We start from the raw sequence: 24,124 nt of genomic DNA, 5'->3' as shown, positions 1-24,124 counted from the left end.
ATACTGACTCAGTCATTCCATGGTGGCTCTTCAGGGGTGTGTGTAGGGGCAAGTGTTCTACATACTGACTCAGTCATTCCATGGTGGCTCTTCAGGGGTGTGTTTAGGGGCAAGTGTTCTACCTGATGACTCAGTCATTCCATGGTGGCTCTTCAGGAGTGTGTTTAGGGGCAAGTGTTCTACATACTGACTCAGTCATTCCATGGTGGCTCTTCAGGGGTGTGTGTAGGGGCAAGTGTTCTACATACTGACTCAGTCATTCCATGGTGGCTCTTCAGGGTTGTGTGTAGGGGCAAGTGTTCTACATACTGACTCAGTCATTCCATGGTTGCTCTTCAGGGGTGTGTGTAGGGGCAAGTGTTCTACATACTGACTCAGTCATTCCATGGTGGCTCTTCAGGGGTGTGTGTAGGGGCAAGTGTTCTACATACTGACTCAGTCATTCCTTGGTGGCTCTTCAGAGGTGTGTGTAGGAGCAAGTGTTCTACCTGCTGACTCAGTCATTCCATGGTGGCTCTTCAGGGGTGTGTGTAGGGGCAAGTGTTGTACATACTGACTCAGTCATTCCATGGTGGCTCTTCAGGAGTGTGTTTAGGGGCAAGTGTTCTACCTGATGACTCAGTCATTCCATGGTGGCTCTTCAGGGGTGTGTGTAGGGGCAAGTGTTGTACATACTGACTCAGTCATTCCATGGTGGCTCTTCAGGGTTTTGTGAAGGGGCAAGTGTTGTACATACTGACTTAGTCATTCCATGGTGGCTCTTCAGAGGTGTGTGTAGGGGCAAGTGTTCTACATACTGACTCAGTCATTCCATGGTGGCTCTTCAGGAGTGTGTTTAGGGGCAAGTGTTCTACCTGATGACTCAGTCATTCCATGGTGGCTCTTCAGGGGGGGGGTGTAGGGGCAAGTGTTCTACATACTGACTCAGTCATTCCATGGTGGCTCTTCAGGAGTGTGTTTAGGGGCAAGTGTTCTACCTGATGACTCAGTCATTCCATGGTGGCTCTTCAGGGGTGTGTGAAGGGGCAAGTGTTCTACATACTGACTCAGTCATTCCATGGTGGCTCTTCAGGAGTGTGTTTAGGGGCAAGTGTTCTACATGCTGACTCAGTCATTCCATGGTGGCTCTTCAGGGGGGGGGGTGTAGGGGCAAGTGTTCTACATACTGACTCAGTCATTCCATGGTGGCTCTTCAGGAGTGTGTTTAGGGGCAAGTGTTCTACCTGATGACTCAGTCATTCCATGGTGGCTCTTCAGGGGTGTGTGAAGGGGCAAGTGTTCTACATACTGACTCAGTCATTCCATGGTGGCTCTTCAGGGGTGTGTGTAGGGGCAAGTGTTCTACATACTGACTCAGTCATTCCATGGTTGCTCTTAAGGGTTGTGTGTAGGGGCAAGTGTTCTACATACTGACTCAGTCATTCCATGGTGGCTCTTCAGGAGTGTGTGTAGGGGCAAGTGTTCTACATACTGACTCAGTCATTCCATGGTGGCTCTTCAGGGGTGTGTGTAGGGGCAAGTGTTCTACATACTGACTCAGTCATTCCATGGTTGCTCCTCAGGGGTGTGTGTAGGGCAAGTGTTCTACATACTGACTCAGTCATTCCATGGTTGCTCCTCAGGGGTGTGTGTAGGGGCAATTGTTCTACCTGATGACTCAGTCATTCCATGGTGGCTCTTCAGGAGTGTGTTAAGGGGCAAGTGTTCTACATACTGACTCAGTCATTCCATGGTGGCTCTTCAGGGGTGTGTGTAGGGGCAAGTGTTCTACATACTGACTCAGTCATTCCATGGTGGCTCTTCAGGGGTGTGTTTAGGGGCAAGTGTTCTACCTGATGACTCAGTCATTCCATGGTGGCTCTTCAGGAGTGTGTTTAGGGGCAAGTGTTCTACATACTGACTCAGTCATTCCATGGTGGCTCTTCAGGGGTGTGTGTAGGGGCAAGTGTTCTACATACTGACTCAGTCATTCCATGGTGGCTCTTCAGGGTTGTGTGTAGGGGCAAGTGTTCTACATACTGACTCAGTCATTCCATGGTTGCTCTTCAGGGGTGTGTGTAGGGGCAAGTGTTCTACATACTGACTCAGTCATTCCATGGTGGCTCTTCAGGGGTGTGTGTAGGGGCAAGTGTTCTACATACTGACTCAGTCATTCCTTGGTGGCTCTTCAGAGGTGTGTGTAGGAGCAAGTGTTCTACCTGCTGACTCAGTCATTCCATGGTGGCTCTTCAGGGGTGTGTGTAGGGGCAAGTGTTGTACATACTGACTCAGTCATTCCATGGTGGCTCTTCAGGAGTGTGTTTAGGGGCAAGTGTTCTACCTGATGACTCAGTCATTCCATGGTGGCTCTTCAGGGGTGTGTGTAGGGGCAAGTGTTGTACATACTGACTCAGTCATTCCATGGTGGCTCTTCAGGGTTTTGTGAAGGGGCAAGTGTTGTACATACTGACTTAGTCATTCCATGGTGGCTCTTCAGAGGTGTGTGTAGGGGCAAGTGTTCTACATACTGACTCAGTCATTCCATGGTGGCTCTTCAGGAGTGTGTTTAGGGGCAAGTGTTCTACCTGATGACTCAGTCATTCCATGGTGGCTCTTCAGGGGGGGGGGTGTAGGGGCAAGTGTTCTACATACTGACTCAGTCATTCCATGGTGGCTCTTCAGGAGTGTGTTTAGGGGCAAGTGTTCTACCTGATGACTCAGTCATTCCATGGTGGCTCTTCAGGGGTGTGTGAAGGGGCAAGTGTTCTACATACTGACTCAGTCATTCCATGGTGGCTCTTCAGGAGTGTGTTTAGGGGCAAGTGTTCTACATGCTGACTCAGTCATTCCATGGTGGCTCTTCAGGGGGGGGGTGTAGGGGCAAGTGTTCTACATACTGACTCAGTCATTCCATGGTGGCTCTTCAGGAGTGTGTTTAGGGGCAAGTGTTCTACCTGATGACTCAGTCATTCCATGGTGGCTCTTCAGGGGTGTGTGAAGGGGCAAGTGTTCTACATACTGACTCAGTCATTCCATGGTGGCTCTTCAGGGGTGTGTGTAGGGGCAAGTGTTCTACATACTGACTCAGTCATTCCATGGTTGCTCTTAAGGGTTGTGTGTAGGGGCAAGTGTTCTACATACTGACTCAGTCATTCCATGGTGGCTCTTCAGGAGTGTGTGTAGGGGCAAGTGTTCTACATACTGACTCAGTCATTCCTTGGTGGCTCTTCAGGAGTGTGTGTAGGGGCAAGTGTTCTACATACTGACTCAGTCATTCCTTGGTTGCTCCTCAGGGGTGTGTGTAGGGCAAGTGTTCTACATACTGACTCAGTCATTCCATGGTGGCTCTTCAGGAGTGTGTGTAGGGGCAAGTGTTCAACATACTGACTCAGTCATTCCATGGTGGCTCTTCAGGGGTGTGTGTAGGGGCAAGTGTTCTACATACTGACTCAGTCATTCCATGGTTGCTCTTCAGGGGTGTGTGTAGGGGCAAGTGTTCTACCTGATGACTCAGTCATTCCACTCACTCAACCACTCAACCACTCACTCAACCACTCACTCAACCACTCACTCAACCACTCAACCACTCACTCAACCACTCACTAACTCAACCATTCAGCAACACAGGTGTATTTGCTTTGCCTGTTCGTGTTTATCGCCAGAAGGGTGGCTGTTGTATCGAGTCAGAGGCAGTAACCAGATCTGAGACAGAAATCTTCCTCCTGTTACTGAGGTAGTCATTGTGTCAGACAGGACGTATATATATGTAGTGAACAAGAGAGTGAACAATTTTAGAGTTCATTGACCTAACTTCCTGTCCTCTTGTCATGTTTCGGAAACTTAGCCAAGTGAAACAAGAGGCAAGAGGAACAATACACACAGATATGTTTACGTGAACATCCTATAGACTTACATAGACTTCCCAGGGTATCAGACAGTTTTATTTTAAGGATCTGCTAACTCAAAACTTCACAAATGTTTCCTTCCCTGTTAGTGTGTTAGAAAGTCTGTTTGATTATATCAATTATAAGATACAAAAAAATCCTAAAATAATTTATATTTTGACGTTATTGAAGTTGAACAATACTTAAGTAGTCAGTTATGCTGATAGAGGCTTGCCTGAAGTGTTTCAGGATTACATAGAGCCACTTCCTTGATTTTACCAAGTGGATGATAAGTTTTATTGTTTTATCACACCTGATAATGCTGACATATTGTTTTTTGATTACCATCTATATTTATGTTTGTTTGGTCAATCCGCTGACGTACCACAGGCAAAATCAAGCAGATTAACTGATTAAGTCCTGAAAATATTATAGTAGAAATAACTTCTGCTGAAATAAAAGAATTCAATGTTGAGTTTGTTGTTCTGCAGGGGCGCCACAAGGCAAATTTTAAGTGTAAGCTAAACCAATTTTATGGGGCCCTCTAGCTCCCCCAGGAATGTAAAAAAATAAGATACTCTTAAACGCTATTTCCTGCATTTTTGGACCGTTTATGTTAGATTTTATTTGTAACCAATATTTAATTTATCTATTATAATTGTTTCAATATTGTTTATATATGATGACAACTGAAATATGAACATTAAAGCGAATCGATAATATTATTTTTATGTGTTTTTTCATGTTCATTCGGAGTATGTAATGGTTATTCTTGTCATTTTAATGAAAATATTTCTGTGAGTGTGGTTTGCTGACATCACAAACCATCTACCACTAAAATCCTGATTCTGATTTTCAAGTTGGACAATGAATATCATGTTCCACCATGTAGAGTTTGAATTTAACATCTACTGCATAGATGGTTAATTGAGGTTTACTTCTACACAAATTGCTTTTCTGCTGCAATGGTATTTTCGACCCTGAATTCTAAGTGATACAAAAAGGTTGATCGGTTTAAGGACTGAGCATTTGGAGGGTGATGAGGACTGGAATATTTTGGTGGGTTGTTGGAGAGTTGAGGTATTATGAACAGGGGTGGAACAGTTTATCCAACAACTGATGCATGGCATTATCTGTGACCTAACGGCTAAATATTGATGACATGTCAATATACGGTCAAGCACCATTCAGTCTTGTGTACATTGGTCAATCGGAAGGGGTGCTAATTGGGATTGTTCACTAGCCAATATATTAGCAAATATCACCGTGGTCGCTTATTACATCAAATACAGTATATTAAAAAAAAATTGTCCCTTGAAATTCATGAAAAAAATTATTATGCTTCAGACTGTTGAAAAAATAAGAAATTGCCTGCTGCAAAAATTACATTGTTGCAAGGTGTTTTTCTTAAAAAAGAATTCAGGCTCAAAATTTTAAATATACAAATCCCTAATCAAGTCTGGACCAGACAATCCAGTGATTGATATCATGAGTAACAAAATACTAACAATCCACACCATCAAACAAGTCACCCGAGCAATTAGGTTGCCTCTTATGACTAGCATAGGTTGCTGGGGACAAATTCTAACCCGGAATATGCATGGGGAACTGTCAGATGTGACGAGACCTCTCATTATATCCTTGTCATCCAGACATGATGTTAAGCTGATTAATAACTTAAATTTGACTTTAAACTTGATTTATTTTGTTGATATAAGTGAGGTGTATTTAAGTTTCATGTCTTAATTGTTTATTCCCTGTGTAAATCTTCCTGTTACAGTTGCTTGATTTATTCACATTGTGCAGCTGTCAACATGGCATACAAGCCTTTTTGTTTGATTTATGTCATAACCTTATGTGTCTAGGATCATTCTTTCACTGGGAATTTCAGGTCTTTTCATATGAATTATGAATGTGTACAAACTAGGGCTTGGATGAGTCCAAATTTACAACCAGGTACCATCCCCCCTATTACCCGACCCTACCCGGGTGCCCACCCCCCCTTTACCTGACCCTACCCGGGTGCCCCCCCCCATTACCCGACCCTACCCGGGTGCATGCTGCAGAGATGGGTACAAAATGTCTGATTGGGAATAGTTTGACCGTAGCCCTGGACAAAATGTATAAGTTACATGTATAAAACAATCTGGTCATGCAATCACGGAAGTTGACTGAAGTTTTATCTTTATTCAAACATAAGAAGAAATGGGTGCATAGTCAGAAAGAAATGCGAACATCAGTGACTTGTAGTGTAACCATATACAGTTGTAGATCATTGTCATTAAACAATATATCACATGACTAACCACGGGTCCGGGTAGTCCTGTGGGTACCCAGGTCCTTCTGAGTACCCACCCGACCCGAGTCCCCAAGTTACCCATCCCAGCCCAAGTGTTGAAGATGACAGCAGTCAGTTTTGAAAAGTTTCACACTCGATGGTTGGGGGAAAAAGTTATTAAGTTGACAATCGACTGGTTTATGGTTATTATCTGAGAACTATCATTAAACAGTACTCTTCTTATGTTTAGCCCATTGTTACTTTTGTTTGTTAGTCTAGAAAGTTCTGGAATGGTAACATTTTATCTGGTCTGGTAACGTTGCAATGTTGCCAGTCCGGTTGTGTGACTGAAATTTTGGGAAATGTTCAACACTCACAAACTCGCATAATTTTGATTGTATCATGACTGCGTTAAAATTGAACACTTAATACACTTCCTTATTTATTGTTATGATAAAAAATGTCTCATCATTTAATGTTCATTCATAGTTCCTTGAGCTCAACACATGGGCGTTTTGTACCTAGGGATAACATAAGAGCATGTCACGTCTATTTTTCCTGCCATTATTTAATGATATGTAGAACACCTTGAAGATCCGGGTAGAGTGCCATCAACCTGTGCTGGTTGTAAAAGGTGACTAAATGGATTGAGTTGTCAGGGCAGGCTTGGTGACTTGCTTGACTGCATATCAGTGTGTCCCAATTTGGTGGATTGATGCTCATGATATCTGTCACTAGTCCAGACTTGATTATTTGAAGACCCTAATCACATAGCTGGAATATTGCTGAGTGTGACATTAAATAAATAGCAAAAAAAAAAAAAAAAAATAATATATACAGTGATTTAGGCACCAAAGCTATACAGGTCAATGATGTGGATCAAACAAATGTAATACCCGGTAAGTCAATGGCAAAAGTCAATAAATCAAATCAACAAAAATCAGGACAAACCATAACAGATCAAGGCAATACTGTTCATGATTGGCTGGAAATATACCATCTGACCAATGAAACATTGCGATAAGAAAAGCGCTTGACAAAGTCACTATAGTTCCTGACAGTGTTACCCTGTGATACAGAAAGTTAGGATGCAAAGACATATGCTGCTCAAAATTTAAATGACAAATTTTGATGGCAGTACATTGTTTTATTAAATTGAAATTGTATGTAGTAGGGCTGGGACAAGTCCAAATTGACTACCCTGGTACCCAACCCCCCTATTACCCGACCCTACCTGGGTACCCGCTGTAGTTCTCAAGAGATAGGTACAAAATGTCAGATTGGGAAACTTTTGACCGTACTCCTCTCAAAACGTATTTAGATACAGATATATATTGATCTGGTCATGCATACACTGAAGTTGACTGAAGTTTTATCTTTATGCAAACATATAAAGTCAGCAGGAATGTATGCATAGTCGGGAATAAAATGTGAACATTTGTCACTTATAGTGTAACCATAGTGTTTAAGATAATTTTGCCATTAAGCAATATATCACGTGACTAACCATGGGTCCGGGTAGTCCTGTGGGTACCCGGGTCCTACTCAGTACCCACCCGACCCGAGTACCCGAGTTACCCATCCAAGCCTTGGTATGTAGGACTAATCCTTTCTATCTAATTTAGAAATTATGAAATGTGTGAAGCCTTGCTTAGCATTTAGTTCATGCATGAACGTGTGTGTGGCTGCCTGTGCTAGTCCGGACTTTAGGCTTCATAGTGCTAGTCCATGCCACAGTTTTTAACGTTGATACCCCACTCAGACACAGTATGTTGACTTCGAGCCGACCAGTCCTTGTTTTATCCATATTGCCGAGTGCAAGACAGGGAAACAAGTACAATCGTTTAATGTCTGTCGCTATGACTGTTTCTAGGATTATAGTTCAGATGTATATTGTGGAGGATGGTAAACTGGAGGAAAACTTTAACAGATTTGGGAGTATCGTGAAAACAATCTATTATTAGTTAGCAGATTTCATCAGACTGATTATTTTCATGATTACACACTTTTTTAGAGTGTTTAAAAGTATAAATTCCTTTAGAAAATAAATATAAAGGACTTTCTTTTTTTTAATAAACATAAGGGACTTATCTTAAAAATAAATATAATGGTCTTATTTTAAAAAATAAATATAATGAACTAATTTTGAAAAATAAATATAATGGGCTTATTTAAAAACATGAATGTAATGGACATTCTTTTTTAAATAGATATAAGGTTCTTATTTTAAAAAATAAATATAATGAACTTATTTTTTAAACCATCTGTATCCAGTAAAACCCTGCGGCTGAATACCTGGTAGTGTTGATACAACTTGTTGGAAAAGGGGGTATCTACTCTGGGATCACATCGTTACATACTTGTACCAGTGAATGCGAGTGAATGCAAATCTTTCATAAAGCAATATGTCTTTGGGTGTCATGTTATCCTGTTAAAAACAGCACAAAGCCTTTTTTGTATCCTCGCCTGACTCAGTTAAGGAAGTGTTTGTCATTGATATGTACTTCATATTCTATTCAATTTCCAATGTAAGCACCTGCAAATAGTGTTAGTCAATACCTCCACCCCACTGCCTTACTTAATGTACCATATTCAACGTAATAAGCGCCCAGGGCACTCTCAAAATTAGAAATAGGGGGCTCTTAGAATATTACTTTGGTGGAAAAAACAGAGTTGAAAGATAAATTTCGTGGTTCATGCCGACAGTCTGAACTGTTTATATACGACAGATACATTTTTACAGAATTTAATTGCCCACAATCAAGGGTGCATATAACACATGAGTGCGTATTATACACGAATAAATAAGTCTTGTGTACATTGATAAATCGGAAGGGGTGCTAATTGGAATTGTTTACTAGCCAATATATTAGCATATATCGCTGTGGGCGCTTATTAGAGCGGGGCGCTTATTACGTCGAATACCGTATGTACAGTTGGAGTATCTTAAATTCCACTTCCTTGTACCGGTAGATCCCCAAAGTCAAACCTTTGTGTGACCTGATCACACATACAATCTGTGAATGGAAATGTCTGTCCCAAGATTACAATCAGGTGTCGACCGTATAGTGACAGACATTATTTGATGTTTATTGGTTTAATGTTGACTCAGGCAGCTCCACACACAACAAACTGAAGGTAATTGTAAGTCAGTATGTTGAAAATTGACATTGATATATTTTTGCGTTTCTGGATGTGTAAACATATGTAAGTTTTTAGAATTTAAACACAGTGTGCACACTGTTATTTATGTTTTTTTCTCCACAAACGAAAATATATTGAATGAACTCAGTTCTTATCAATAAATAAGTCAATAATAATAATAACAAATATCACAGACTGTTTATTTAATCATTAACACTTAAAACTGAAGACAATGATGCAGTGACATCGCTCAGAAAAATAACGCAGCTCCCGCCCAACCGGCTCTATAAACCAGGAACCAGTCATCCGCTAGTGTGCTCACAATTTTGTATTGAGATTAGATATTTTTTCATCTTCAGCTGTATGAGTCTGAATTTTTTTAAGATACACACCTTGGAACAATGTAACTTTTGCAAACTTCGGAAGCATTTTTTTTACAAGAAATTTCAGGGCCAATTTTTATTTTTCGATAAAATCCCAGACACCACACCAAAAATATCACTTGGTCTGTCCCTACTCCCTAAGCCAGCAAATATTTTCCTATCACCGCTGTTCAAGGCAAACAAGATATGCCTAAGCTTGTAGTTTGGACTATTGTTACAGTGCAACATTATTACAACTTATGGTTACATGAAATAGAATTTATCTGTATAAACTGTGTTAAAATGATCCTTTCAATCTGAAAGGTCCTCAGTATGTTCACTAGTGTTATTATCCTCTATAAATATATGATGTTGACACCGAAGAATAACCAGGTCTTGAATATCCATTGGGCGTGACAGGCAAAATAGTTGTAAAAATGGGAATGGATCACTGAAAATGAGTGATGACACCAGGTTTTTGTGAAAAGGGTTGGTCTTGTCCTGCCCTACAGGTAGCACCCGCCACCATGGATTCTGTTGAGATTGTTTTCAGTTATTCACACTGAACAGTAGGGCTGGGACGGGTACTCGGGTCAGATGGGTACTGAGTAGGACCCGGGTACCATCAGGACTACCCGGACCTGTGGTTAGTCACAAGATATGTTGTTTAAAATCAAACATTATCTAGGACTGTATGTTTTAACTACAAGTCACTAGTGTTTGCAGTTCTTTCTGACTACTTTGCCCATTCCTTCTGACTTTTATATGTTTGAATAAAAATAAAACTTCAGTCAACTTCATTGTATATACCAGATCATTTTATACGTGTGTCTAAACACATTTTGCCAGGGCTAGGGTCAAACTTTTCCCAATTGGACAGTTTGTACTTACCTCTTGAGACCTACAGCGGGTATCCGGGTAGGGTCAGGAAATAGGGGGGTGGGTATCCGGGTAATAAATTGTGCCAGGGCTGGGATGGGTACCCGGGTACCCGGGTACCCAGGTACTCAGGTTAGGTGGGTACTGAGCAGGACCTGGATACCCACAGGACTACCCGGACCCGTGCTTAGTCACGCGATATATTTAATCTTTGAAAGGCATTTAGAAGTGATACACATAAGGAAGAGAATTTATGGATGTCAGTTATCTGTCAATTGATGTCAATTATCCCTTGTTAAGTTTCCACCCTTGTTAACTTATTTCTTTTGTTGTCCTTACATATATATATATATATTCTCTGCCTCATAGCATTCATTCACCTGATGAAGGAGTAAGCATATACTCCGAAACGTTGTGTTCCTCATAATAAAGGAGTTGACATCCATAAATTCTCTTCCTTACATGATATATTGTTTTAAGCCAAAAAAATTATCTAGAACTCCGTGAATACACTACTGGTCACGACTGTTCACACATTCCTGACTCAAATATTTTTGAATAAAGATAAAACTTCAGTCAACTTCAGTTATGCATGACCAGATTGTTTTATAGTGTACCTAAATATTCTTTGCAAGGACTATTGTCAAACAATTCCCTATCGGACATTTTGTACCAACCTCTTAGGACGTACAGCAAGTACCCGGGTAGGGTTTGGGAATAGGGGTTGGATACCCGGGTAGTAAATTTGGACTCGTCCCAGCCCTAAGTTGTGTCTAGCTCAACAGAATGCTCACTGACCTCCTTCTATTTTCAGTGAAAAGTTAGATTAACTTGTCTAGATTTGGAAACTACCGATCTCAGAAAGAGTTAATCCCTCTGACCAGCGGACTGCCTTAATCTAAGTATTCTTGTGTTTCAGTAGTGTTTTCTCTTTTTTTTGCAGTTGTGGACAAATATGAAGAAGTTCTGAAAAAACAAAAAGAAAATGAAGCCAAGGTGAGCAGGATGAGTCATTGTCCCTCTTGTGTTCAAATTTTAAAACACAAAATATTTATTTACTGACCAAGATATTTTTTGTAAGCTTTGTTTTCATTTCTGAGGAGCGTCTCTGTGGTCTAGTGGTAAAGCAGCACGGAAAGTCCGGCGTTCGATCCCCACACGCACCATACCAAAAGACGTTAAAAGATGGTACTTGTTGTTACCCTGTCTGGCGCTCAGGATTAAGGGGCTAAAACAAGGACTGGTTGGCTAGGAGTCGGTATACTGTGTCTGAGTGGGGTATTCGTTTTAAACTGCGGCATGGTATCTCAGTGGGCCAGCACGTTAAAATCGGCATCAGTCCGGACAAGTACAAGCAGCCACACACAATGCATCCACTTTGCTATAAACCTTGGACATGACATTAAACCCCATTTCAGCTTGCCTCACCTCATTTCTGAGGTAGTTGAAGTGAGGACAAAATTAGGCTTTCTTTTACCCATTGATATCAACTATACAATGCTTCATTCTTTACGCAAACACCACCGTTCATGTACACCATTCATACAATGGTCACCACTTTTTTGCCATTTACGCCCAAGGGAATCAGTTTCAGCAGATAATCCAAAACGATCATTTTCTGGTATTGACATTCCATATTTATATGTCATTTGGTCTTGTATTCAAGTATTACTAATATTATGTCTTAATCGGAAACTTTTCTGTCTAAGAAATGTATTTTAAATGGGTAAAAAAATCAGTATTCAGCTGATGAGTCTATTATAAACATAGATGAGGTTGCAATTCTATCAGCACTGAATCATTATTAAGGGCCATGGGCCAATTTTTAATCAAGCACGTTGAGACACCCAATGCTAACACCATATTTGTGCGTGCGTGATTCCCGTGCACCCTTTCAAGTTGAGTTGATTGGTTCAACTGTGTCATATGGCCCTGTGACGCAGGGGTAGCATTATGCAGATGGCTGTTACAATGAATGCTTGTTCCACCCGTGACGAACAGGTCTGGTTGTTGATGAAATATAGTGATAGCTAAATAGACAGATTTTTTATTCATGCACTGATTGTCTTTAAATGTAATATCAAATTATGTATGACTGTTTAATAATCTCATACCAACTTTGACTGGAGTAGGTCCAATAGTTTTTCAGATATTGTAGTAAACGTCGGTACCTTAAATTACCTTCCAGACTATAGCTTACAACTTCCTTTTCTAGGTTGTAGAGACATGGAGGTTGTAGTGTTTTTGTGAATCGCCACCCTGGTTTGTTTGTTGTTTTTTATCGAAAGCCACTCAGCATTATTCCAGTTATTTGATAGCGGTCTGTATATAATCAAGACTGGACCAGACAATCCAATGATTGACATCATGAGCACCAATCTATGCCATTGGGATACGATGACATGCATCAACCAGGTCAGCAAGCCTGACCACTTGATTCCATTAATCTCCTCTTACGACAAGGTTGCTGAAGACCTATTCTAACCTTGAGAAAATGTTTCCTTTTGCAGTGATTAAACTCAATCTGGCATTGTGGTATTTTTGGTATATGAGCATTTAAATGTAAACAACTTAATGGTGGTAAGAAAAGAAGTCAAAGTTGATATTTTTTTGTGGCTGTGAACAGGGGTCTGGAAAATTTAAAATCCCAATCGGACATTTTCATTTAGGCCACGCCCCCTTCAAACAGAGTATTTTCGTACGACTTTTCACACACATTACAAGTTGTTATGTACAGTTTTCCCTCGTTATTGAGTGCTTTGGTTGTAGCACGGTAAAGCATGGCTCCCAAAATTTACTAACATTTTTAGTAAACTCAAGTTTTCCATTGACACAATGTTTTCCCCCATCTCAGAAAACATTATCAGCTGATCACCGCGATCACGTAACACCGGAAATACCAGTCAACAAATCCAAACTGAAGAACGCAATTTAATCCTATCATTATAACATCTGGTAATAAAAAAAAAAATTCACTGTTTATCTGGACTTGAGATTGCAATATATTTGATTAATATTATTCAGTATTCCATTCAATAATTATTATAATGTTTACAATAATTTTGGCGAAATCGTATGCGAAGTGATCGGTAGATCGCACAACTCACTGTTATTTACAGCAACCACGGTCAGATTACCGCTATTGACATCGTGATAATCAGGATTTGACACAGCATACACTCACAGCCTTATACATTATAATATTATACAATATACATTATTTCACCAAGGCCCATTTCACAAAGTAGTGTGACTGTGACATAAGCCTGTGACTAGGGCTGGGACGAGTCCAAATTTACTACCCGGGTAGCCACCCCCCTATTACCAGACCCTATCCGGGTACCCACTGTAGGTCTCAAGAGATACAAAATGTCCGATTGGGATTTTTTTTACCACAGCACTTGCAAATCGTATTTAGATAATGTTTTAAACAATCTGATCATACTGAAGTTGACTTAAGTTATATCTTTATTTAACCACAGGAATGGGTGCCTAGTCAGAAAGAAATGCGAACATTGGTGACTTGTAGTGTAACCATATAGTTGTAGATAGTTTTTGTCATTAAACTATATAGCACATGACTAACCACGGGTCCGAGTAGTCCTGTGGGTACTCGGGTCCTACTCAGTACCCCCCCGACCCGGGTACCCGAGTTACCCGTCCCAGTCCTACCAGTGACATCCAGCATTTTCAAAAGGGAGAGGTCCAAAATATCGAATATTTTACTACCTACAACATACATGTACTACATTTGTTTTTTAAAAGTGTGTGTGTGTGTGTGTGTGTGTGTGTGTGTGTATGTGTGTGTGTGTGTGTGAGATATTACTCAACCCACACCTTCCGTCACTCTGCATTGGTTTCCTAGTCAGAGAACTTTAAAAAACGCTGCTTTGCTCCAATTGTTAAAATAATCCAGGACGTGACGTTAAACCCCACTTCACCTCACCTTACCCATTGTTAAAAAAACTGTACTTCCTGATGCTACACAATAAAGCACATGTTCACTGACAAGATGGCCGACCTTAGTCATCGCTGATGTCACTATCTAAGAGTTCCATTGAAGCCATGTTTGTGTGTATTGACTACTGCAGAAATCAGTGTCATGATAAAAGGTTAAAATAATATTAAAAAAACAATTAAACTTATGGAGATATGAATATTCTAAGACAACAACCATGTTCAGACATTGTCAGTGTCTACTGATCCAACAACACTCACTCACTCTCCAAAATACGGGGATGCACTGAGGCGGTGGATTTAATATCTCCTACAGTTTTCATGCATGACATGATCGACAAGCATGCTGATGACATTGTATAAACAAGTCTTATTATTCTGGGTCATTTATTTAGTTGCACGCTACATTGATCAACTACCAATCTAAATGTTTTTAACCATGGATATAACCATTGTTTCTGAGGAAAGCGTGAATAACCACATATAAAGTTATCTCACACTGCCCACCCGCATCCTGGTTGTGACAAACTTATTACAGTTTTTTTTTGTGTGTAAAGGATCAAAATTTAAATGCCTACGCCTTTTCCAGGAATTGATGACAATCTAATGATAAATTAATATGGTCCAAGGGTCCATTCCACAAAGTGATCTAAGGGGATTGTTAGTCGTAAGCCTGTGTTAACGTATGGGAGTTACAATTGTGGTATATTTACATGCTAGTCATTGGCGCTATCTTGCATGCGCTATATTCCCGCCAATATATGATGATGTCATAGATATGACGTCATGGTTAACGCACGAGTGTGGGCAGTTGTGCAGTGGCGGTCCGAAATACCAGACGTGAATGAAGTGTTCTAATCATTATGCTTGTGTTGCGTTCTTGTATAAGTAAAGACTACCATCAGGGTAATACATGACAACAATCTTAGCGCTAAGATCGCTTTGTGGAACGGGGCCCAGTTAGGGTAATTCTGATAATGTGTCTTAGGTGACGGAGGTTAAACAAACTGTGGGTTTCACAATGATTTCCTCGATTATTTCAGGGAACTCCCTCAACTGAAATTACTGTATGCTTATTTAAGAATTGACTTTGTGTGACTTAATTGGAGTATAAACCTTCATAAAGTGAGGGATAAACTGTATGAACGGCGGAACCTGCGACAATGTTCATACAATGTTTGGCCCTCACTCTATGAAGGTTCTAGGGATGGGACGAGTCCAAATTTACTACCCGGGTACCCACCATGCTATTACCCAACCCTACCCGGATACCCGCTATATGTCTCAAGACTTGGGTGTAAAAAGTCCGATTGGGAATAGTTTGACCGTAGCCCTGGTAAAATGTATTTAGATACACGTATAAAACGATCTAGTCATGCATACACTGAAGTTGACTGAAGTTTTATCTTTATTCAAACCTATAAAGGTCAGAAGGAGTGGGTCCATAGTCAGAAAGAAATGCGAACAATAGTGACTTGTGTAACCATAGAGTTTTAGATATTTTTTGTCAATAAACAATATATCACGTGACTAACCATGGGTCTGGGTAGTCCTGTGAGTACCCGGGTCCTACTCAGTACCCACCCGACCCGAGAACCCGAGTTACCCGTCCCAGCCCTAGAAGGATCCTACTCAGTACCCACCCGACCCGAGTACCCGAGTTACCCGTCCCAGCCCTAGAAGGTTCCTACTCAGTACCCACCCGACCCGAGTACCCGAGTTACCCATCCCAGCCCTAGAAGGATCCTACTCAAACGAACTCACACAGTGTGAAAGTCAATTCTTATAATTTTTTATATCACTATTTTTTACCTCAAAGGACATAAACCTTGATGTATACACAATTATATTTAGCATGTGTGACTTCATGCTTACTCTGACAGCCATACCACAACCAGCTGTATTGTGGAATAAAATAGTTCCTCATAACAAGAGGTGATATGAGCTTATCTATGCTGAACATGTTCAACAGGGACAAATTTTGTAGTTACAGTTACTGTAAAATGTACTCAAATAATATCCTCATTAGATAAGAAAAGTCTGTTAAGAACTACCTCAGTTAGTAAGTCACAATGACCGTGCATCGTAATACATTTTCATCAAGTACAAGACGTCAAAATGGCCAACATGATAAACGTGATGGGAGAGATTTCGGAAGTTGTTTTAATGAACCTGTTGGAGGTTACACGTTTTAGTCATTGATCAACTGGCCAATTATTGAAAGATGATTATAAAGATGTGTCAAATAGATGCAAAGGTGAATTCATAGATTGCTGTAGACTGTCACTACCAGCCTAGACACGGATCGAGTCGGTACTACGATAGTTTGGATGTGCATTTCTTCATTTTGTTCATTGGGATGGGTCGTAGCGAGGATATTCATGTTCAAGTTTAAAGGGTCTTAATGTTCAGAAAGAATGCTTCTGTGTGTATTCGTGCTAGGGAATTCCCAGGGGTTTCCCCAGGAATGTGGAAGTAGTCAGTCAGTTTTTACATCATTTCAAGAACACAGTCTCGTAAAAACCGTATGAACGTCACATTGTGTTGTTCATACACCTATGAACGACAATTTCGCGGTCATGTGACTGACCTCTCGTTCAATGGAAAAGCTGTATATCGTGTAAACTTCAAATCAAATAATTATATATATTTAAATATATGTGCATATATTTTTTAAAGATACACAATGAAACCAAAACTGAAAATAGATGTTGATGTTGTGAAGTTCCGATATAGATTCTTTTTCATATTATTGTTATGTACAATTGATCAATGAAGGATAATATCGTAAAGCTGTTGTCCTTTATAGACAGATATAGCAAGCATTGAAGATTAATGTAAACTTAATTGAAAGAAGATGCCGAAGGATAAAGAAATTGTGACAGATAATGTATGTGTAAATACTAGGGCTGGGACGGGTAACTTGGGTACCCGGGTCGGGTGGGTACTGAGTAGGACCCGGGTACCCACAGGACTACCCAGACCCGTGGTTAATCATGTGATATATTGTTTATTGACAAAAATTATCTGGAACTCTATGGTTACACTACAAGTCATTAATGTTCGCATTTCTTTCTGACTGTGCACCCATTCCTTCTGACTTTTATATGGTGGAATAATGATATAACTAAGTCAACTTCAGTGTATGCATGACCAGATTGTTTAATACATGTATCTAAATATGTTTTGCAAGGGCTATGCTAAAAAAGTTCCCAATCGGACATCTCCTGTGACCTACAGTGGGTACCCGATTAGGGTCGGGTAATAGGGGGGCGGGTACCCGGGTAGGGTAGGGTAATAGGGGGGAAGGTACCCGATTAGGGTCGGGTAATAGGGGGATGGGTACCCGGGTAGGGTAGGGTAATAGGGGGGCGGGTACCCGGGTAGGGTAAGGTAGGGTAATAGGGGGGCGGGTACCCGGGTAGGGTAGGGTAATAGGGGGGCGGGTACCCGGGTAGGGTAGGGTAATAGGGGGGCGGGTACCCGGGTAGGGTAGGGTAATAGGGGGGAAGGTACCCGGGTAGGGTAGGGTAATAGGGGGGCGGGTACCCGGGTAGGGTAGGGTAATAGGGGGGCGGGTACCCGGGTAGGGTAGGGTAATAGGGGGGCGGGTACCCGGGTAGGGTAGGGTAATAGGGGGGCGGGTACCCGGGTAGGGTAGGGTAATAGGGGGGTGGGTACCCGGGTAGGGTAGGGTAATAGGGGAGTGGGTACCCGGCTAGTAAATTGGGACTCATCCCAGCCCTAATAAGTACGTAGCGATGACCATTTAACTGATATTTCAGACTGCAGTGCGTGATAACTATGCTATCCTGAAACTAGTGAAAATCACAAGGTCAAGTAAAAAGCAGTAGGACACTGTGCCAGTTGATTAATTGTTCATAGTGATACTGATTTTGTTTACCCTAGAACAAGGTTATTAGGGCATATCATCTCCGCATCTAATAGTTAGGAAAGTGAAACAGATCTTGAAACTTCTTGAGTTGAAAGTCTATGAAGCCAATTTCACCCTTGAAGCTCATTCTCCTCCCCCCTCCCCCCCACACACAAACTGAAAAAACATAGCACTTTGTAAATAAGCTGTGTGTATGTTTCTTTGTCCTTTGTTCAGGACTTCCTTGTGATGACTTAAACGCTATCTATCAGGACAAGGAAGACATGCATTCTATTGGCGTGCCCACAAGTCGAAAACAGATTACATAACTTTGAACTGACATCCTTGTTTGTTTGTTGTTTGACACCACACTCAGCAATATTCCAGCTATATGAAGGTGGTCTGAAAATAATCGAGTTTGGACCAGACAATCCAGTGATTGACATCATGAGCATCGATCCACACAATTGGGATATGATGACATGCATCAACCAAGTCGTCGAGTCTGACCATCCGATCCCGTTAGTCACCTCTTACAAGCATGGTCACCTTTTTACAGCAAGCATGGGTTGCTGAAGACCTATTCTACCCGGATCTTCACGGGTCTGAAGATGTAATGATAGTGAATTGAAATCAGCTCTTCTGCTCAGATACGATGCCTCCCTGCATCAAGATAAGGGCATGTCCGTTATTTGTAAACATTTTTCTACAATCTGAAAAGATATGTAAGGTCGGTTTGAAGTCAACAAAAACACTGTGGTTTCTATCTGCAAATGACGTTCAAAATTTCAACATGACCCTGAAAGGATAAATTTTCTTTTATCATTTGTAATGGAATATTCATTTGTGGATATATTGTTTTTAGCAAACAGCATGCCATCCATATATATGGAAATAAATCAACTGTGTTTTGAAGTCCATGTGAAGACTAGATAACTCCTATGTTAATTTGTAACTCAGGGTTTCAAATATAGATAAGAGGTTTTTGTCTACAGTGGGGCTACATCAAATTTCAAACTCAGTACTTTAGTGGATAGAGAATGGATATATATATATGTCATAAATGTCATACATTAACTCGCTGAAAGTCATATTTGTTGTAGTTTGACTATTATATGTCAACATCAACTTTTCGCCATCGTGAGTTGGGGAGCATCGCCGGTGATTGGTCAAATTGTTCCATATGAAAAAATACCAAGCAATTGCACTCAGCTGTTCCAAAGTGCTACGCTTATGGTTATTAATTTATTTCAAATATATATAGTTAAGCTGCAAATAAAATAGCATGATACTGGAATAAATTATTTCAGATAAAATAATAGTTTCAGATACAATTTTTATGATCATTTGTCATTTTTTTATTATTGGTTACGTTTTAACCGTATCACCGGTAGATTCCGAGAAAACGTGTGTACAGCTGATGGCTGCTTCCGGCTTAGTTTACGAGACACTACACATGGTTATCATAATCTCTGCATATAAAACAATGCACAGCAGAACAGGAATACAATTTAATCGGCAAAATCATCATATATTTTCTCAAATTTTAAATTTGGATTGACCAAGTTTAATTGTTATGATCTGTTCATTTCGCTGAAGGGATACAATGAAATTTGTTCTTTGGAAGAGTGTAGGGATTGTGTATGACTGGTGACGTGCTTCATTCCGATTCGCCTTATAGACGGGATATATAAGTTAGCATAGATTTTGAAGGCTTGTACAGGTACGTGGTGCTGCTATATGGACAGTGATATACGGTGATATGATGGCAAGAGTGTTAGTATGTTACACTGTGTTACTATGTTGCTTACAGCGAGTTGCTATGTTTCAGTTCCAAGCTCTGGTCCAGCAGGTTCAGGACAAAGATGTGCAGCTCAACAGTGTCAAGGAATGTAAGTACAGGGATGCTGTCGGGGTAACAGGTGGATGGTTGCCTGGGAACCAGGTGGGTGGTACATTGTGATTGGTGGTCAGTGAAAAACTTGGGTGGTTGCCAGGGTATATAGCATCCTCCCGAGGCAAAGGGAGTTAACTGATTGCAAAAGTACAGTTGGCACCCCAGCTGAACTAGGATGGAATTTCTGGGCTTGACAGTAGCGCCACCAGTGGTTATTGCATCCCATCTATGTCACCTCCTATTGACCATTCCAGACATGGGTACAATGTGTGAAGCCCATTTCTGGTGTCCCCCGCCGTGATATTGCTGGAATATTGCTAAAAGCGGCGTAAAACCATACTCACTCACTCACTCACTCCTATTGACCATATCGGGGGCATGAGTGGCCCAGTCGTCTAAGGCGCCATGATTCGCCGACAGAGTTGCGTCCCTTGGGCATGCCAGAAACCTATGATTGTGGGTTCTAATCACAGTTTGCCCTGATTATGTTACTAGGTTTATTGCTAAAAGCGGCGTTAAACCCAACTCCCTCACTCACTTACTCACATGTATAAGTAATATGACCAGGGTAGCTACAGTAACATGTCAATATAACTGTGTCATTTGTAAATAAGGTTTAATAAAATGACTGCAATTGATACTGTGACGTATTCATTTGGAAGAATTGGCCTTGATGCATTTTTGGATATATAAATATAATATTTTGTATTGTACTAATTCTAACCTAGAAATAGTTATTGGCAACCTTGATTTTATTTCCCATTGTACTGAAGGCATATTTTAGGAGTTACTATTGTCGTGTGTGAATTTCTTCAACAATAACCTGGAAATGCAGTAGAGTATTTATCTCAACAGTATGGCAGCCAGCCTACCAGGAGTATGAGGTCATCAAGCAGAAGTACGAGCTGGAGCTGGAATGCCGCTTTGAGGCCGAGCATTATGCCACAAAGGTAGGCCGAGAATTGTGCCACAAAGATAGGCCGAGCATTATGCCACACAGGTAGGCTGAGCATTGTACCACAAAAGTAAGCAAAGCATTATGCCACAAAGGTAGGCCGAGCATTATACTAAAAAGAGTAAGTTTCAATATTCACAAAGACAATGTCAACAATAATCATTGAAAATCAAGTTTAGGGACTGCTTATGGACATTGTGGACATTAACACAACATATAACTCTCCACAACCCTACATGAGCATCAGTAGTGCTGCAGTGCCAGGCTATCATCAATGTTTAGAGTCTTCAGCAACCCATGCTTTCCGTAAAAGGAGACTATGCTTGTCATAACAGGCGACTAACGGGATCGGGTTGTCAGGCTTGCTGACTCTGTTGATGCATGTCATCGATCCCAATTGTGTTGATTGATGCTCATGATGTCAATCCCAGGATTGGATGGTCAGGCTCGCTGAATTAGCTGATGCATGTCATCAGTGCTCATGATATCAATCATTGGATTGTCTGGTCCAGACTAGATTATTTACAGCCCGCCTTCATATAGCTGGAATAGTGCTGAGTACGGAGTTAAACAACAAACAAACAAATCAATGTCTAGATATAAATACATAAACACAATCTCAGGAGGCTGTTTTGTTGAGTGCATTAAGGAAGCTGTATGTTACCATCTGTGACGAAGGAGTGAAGGTAGCTGTTGGTGACAGGTGACTTACATCCTCCTTCCATTGTGTGCTTCCTTCATGTCTTCGAACGACATCAGGATCTGCATCTGTCAGGAAAAACGGTGACGATCAAAATATGTTATCATAAAAATAGCATAAATATGGTCCCTGTTTGAATCAACCTACCGTATTCGACGTAATAAGCGCCCAGGGCGCTCTCAAAATTAGAATATCATTTTGGTGAAAAAAAGTTGAGTTGAAAGATAAATTTCGAAACAGCCTGAAATGTTTTTGTGCTACAGATATATTTTTCCAGAATTTAATTGCCCATAATTAAGTGTGCATATAACGCACTCGTGCGTATTATACGCGAATAAATAAGTCTTGTGTACATTAATCAATCGGAAGGGGTGCTAATTGGGATTGTTCACTAGCCAATATATAAGCAAATATCGCCGTGGGAGTTTATTAGAGTGGGGCACTTATTACGTCGAATACGGTATGTTGGTCATATTGAGGTGACTTATTGGAACAGGTGGTCAGACTCGGTGACTTTGTTGTTGTGCATGTCCATGTAACCTGACTGATCGCTGCTCATTATATCAATCACTAGATTGTCTAGTCTAGACATGATTGTTTACAGGCTGGTTGGAATAGTGTTAAGTTTGCCCTTAACAATAAACACACACACATTTGATTTGACCAAAATAGCAAAGAAATGATATATATTATTATGTTAAAAGTCACAAGCCACTATATATCAAGTCCATGCCATGACTCACAAAGGCCCAGCTCCAAATCCAGTGATTGACATTATGAGCATCAATCTTCATGATGATACGATGACATGCTTCAACCAAGTCAGTGAGCCTGACCACCCAATCCCGTTAGTTGCCTCTCACAACAAGCATAGTCGCCTTTTACAGCAAGCATGGGACCAGACAATCCAATGATTGACATCATTGACATCAATCTACACAATAGGGATACGATGACATGTATCTACCAAAAATAAAATGACACCATTGTTTCTGGGTTTCCACAAAGGCATCAGTTGTGTTATATAACTTACTGTATTCGACATAATTAGCGCCCCGGGCGATCTAAAAATTAGAAATAGAGTAAAGATAAAGTAAAAATAAAGATAAATTTTGTGGTTTATGCTGACAGCCTGAAATGTTTATGTACGATAAATATGTTTTTCCAAAACTTGATTGCCCATAATTAAGGGTGCATATACCACACGAGTGTGTATTATACGCGAATAAATAATTCTTGTGTACATTGATCAATCAATAGGGGTGCTAATCGGGATTGTTCACTTGCCAGTATATCAGCAAATATTGCTGTGGGCGCTCATTACGTTGAATATGGTTACTATAATGTAATGCTCACAGTAATGTCATTGCATTTGGGGAAAAAAAATTAAATCTAAACTCATTGTTTGCATGCATTATGAGCACACACCCCTACACAACCCGTGAAGATCCGGGGTAGAATAGGTCTTCAGCAACCCATGGTTACCGTAAAAGGTTACTGTGCATGTCGTAAGAGGCGACTAACGGGATCGGGTGGTCAGGCTCGCTGACTTGGTTGATGCATGTCATCAATGCTCATTATTTCAATCATTGGATTGTCTGGTCCAGACTATTTACGGACCGCCTTCATAAAGCTGGAATATTGCTGAGTGCGGCTTTGAACAACAAACAAACAAAACAAACAAACACACCCCTACACAGCTGTATATTGTTTGAAAACAGAGTGCACTATAGGCAAGAAAATAGGGTCTTTTTTCACTTAAATACATTATACTGACTACAGGATGTTGAAATTGAGACGGAGGGGTAAAACCTGACATGTTGTGTTGCCAGGTGACGAAGCAGAATCGCAATCTGAAGCGGATGAGCCAGGCGATTCTGGACAGGGTCGATAAGGACATTGTAGATGGGGAGCTGGAGGTCAGTGACCTTGACCTCAGCAAGGACAGCCTCGCAGAGGACCACCTGAACAGTCTCAATGACAGGATTACAGGTGTGTAAATTCTAGCACACATACACTCACAACTACACACACGCACACATGCATGCATGCACAAACACACACATACACAAAAATCAAAACAAACACACTCTCACAAAAACACACACACACACAAAAACACTTTTATATCAGTGTAATGTTTTGGTACAATTGCTTGTAATTTGTGTTATTTCGTGTTAACAGAAAATGCTTTCATGACCAAGCTGTTTGGACA

At 40.8% G+C, this 24,124-nt stretch overlaps 1 protein-coding gene across 1 annotated transcript in view; it reads left to right on the top strand.

Moving 5' to 3' along the window:
* LOC139452857 (shootin-1-like) overlaps positions 1–24,124 on the top strand; it is a 42,270-nt gene that overhangs the window by 4,660 nt on the left and 13,486 nt on the right. The window contains exons 2-5 of the mRNA XM_071234495.1: positions 11,470–11,522; positions 20,189–20,249; positions 21,110–21,204; positions 23,742–23,901. Of these exons, the coding sequence (XP_071090596.1) occupies positions 11,470–11,522; positions 20,189–20,249; positions 21,110–21,204; positions 23,742–23,901 (369 nt within the window). The remainder of the gene's footprint in view (positions 1–11,469; positions 11,523–20,188; positions 20,250–21,109; positions 21,205–23,741; positions 23,902–24,124) is intronic.

The sequence above is a fragment of the Haliotis cracherodii genome, unplaced genomic scaffold (genome assembly GCF_022045235.1).
Source record: "Haliotis cracherodii isolate W230 unplaced genomic scaffold, xgHalCrac1.p SCAF_9, whole genome shotgun sequence".
NCBI lineage: Eukaryota > Metazoa > Mollusca > Gastropoda > Lepetellida > Haliotidae > Haliotis > Haliotis cracherodii.
The sequence above is the reverse complement of the archived record's forward strand: the minus strand, read 5'-3'. Positions and strand labels throughout refer to the sequence as shown.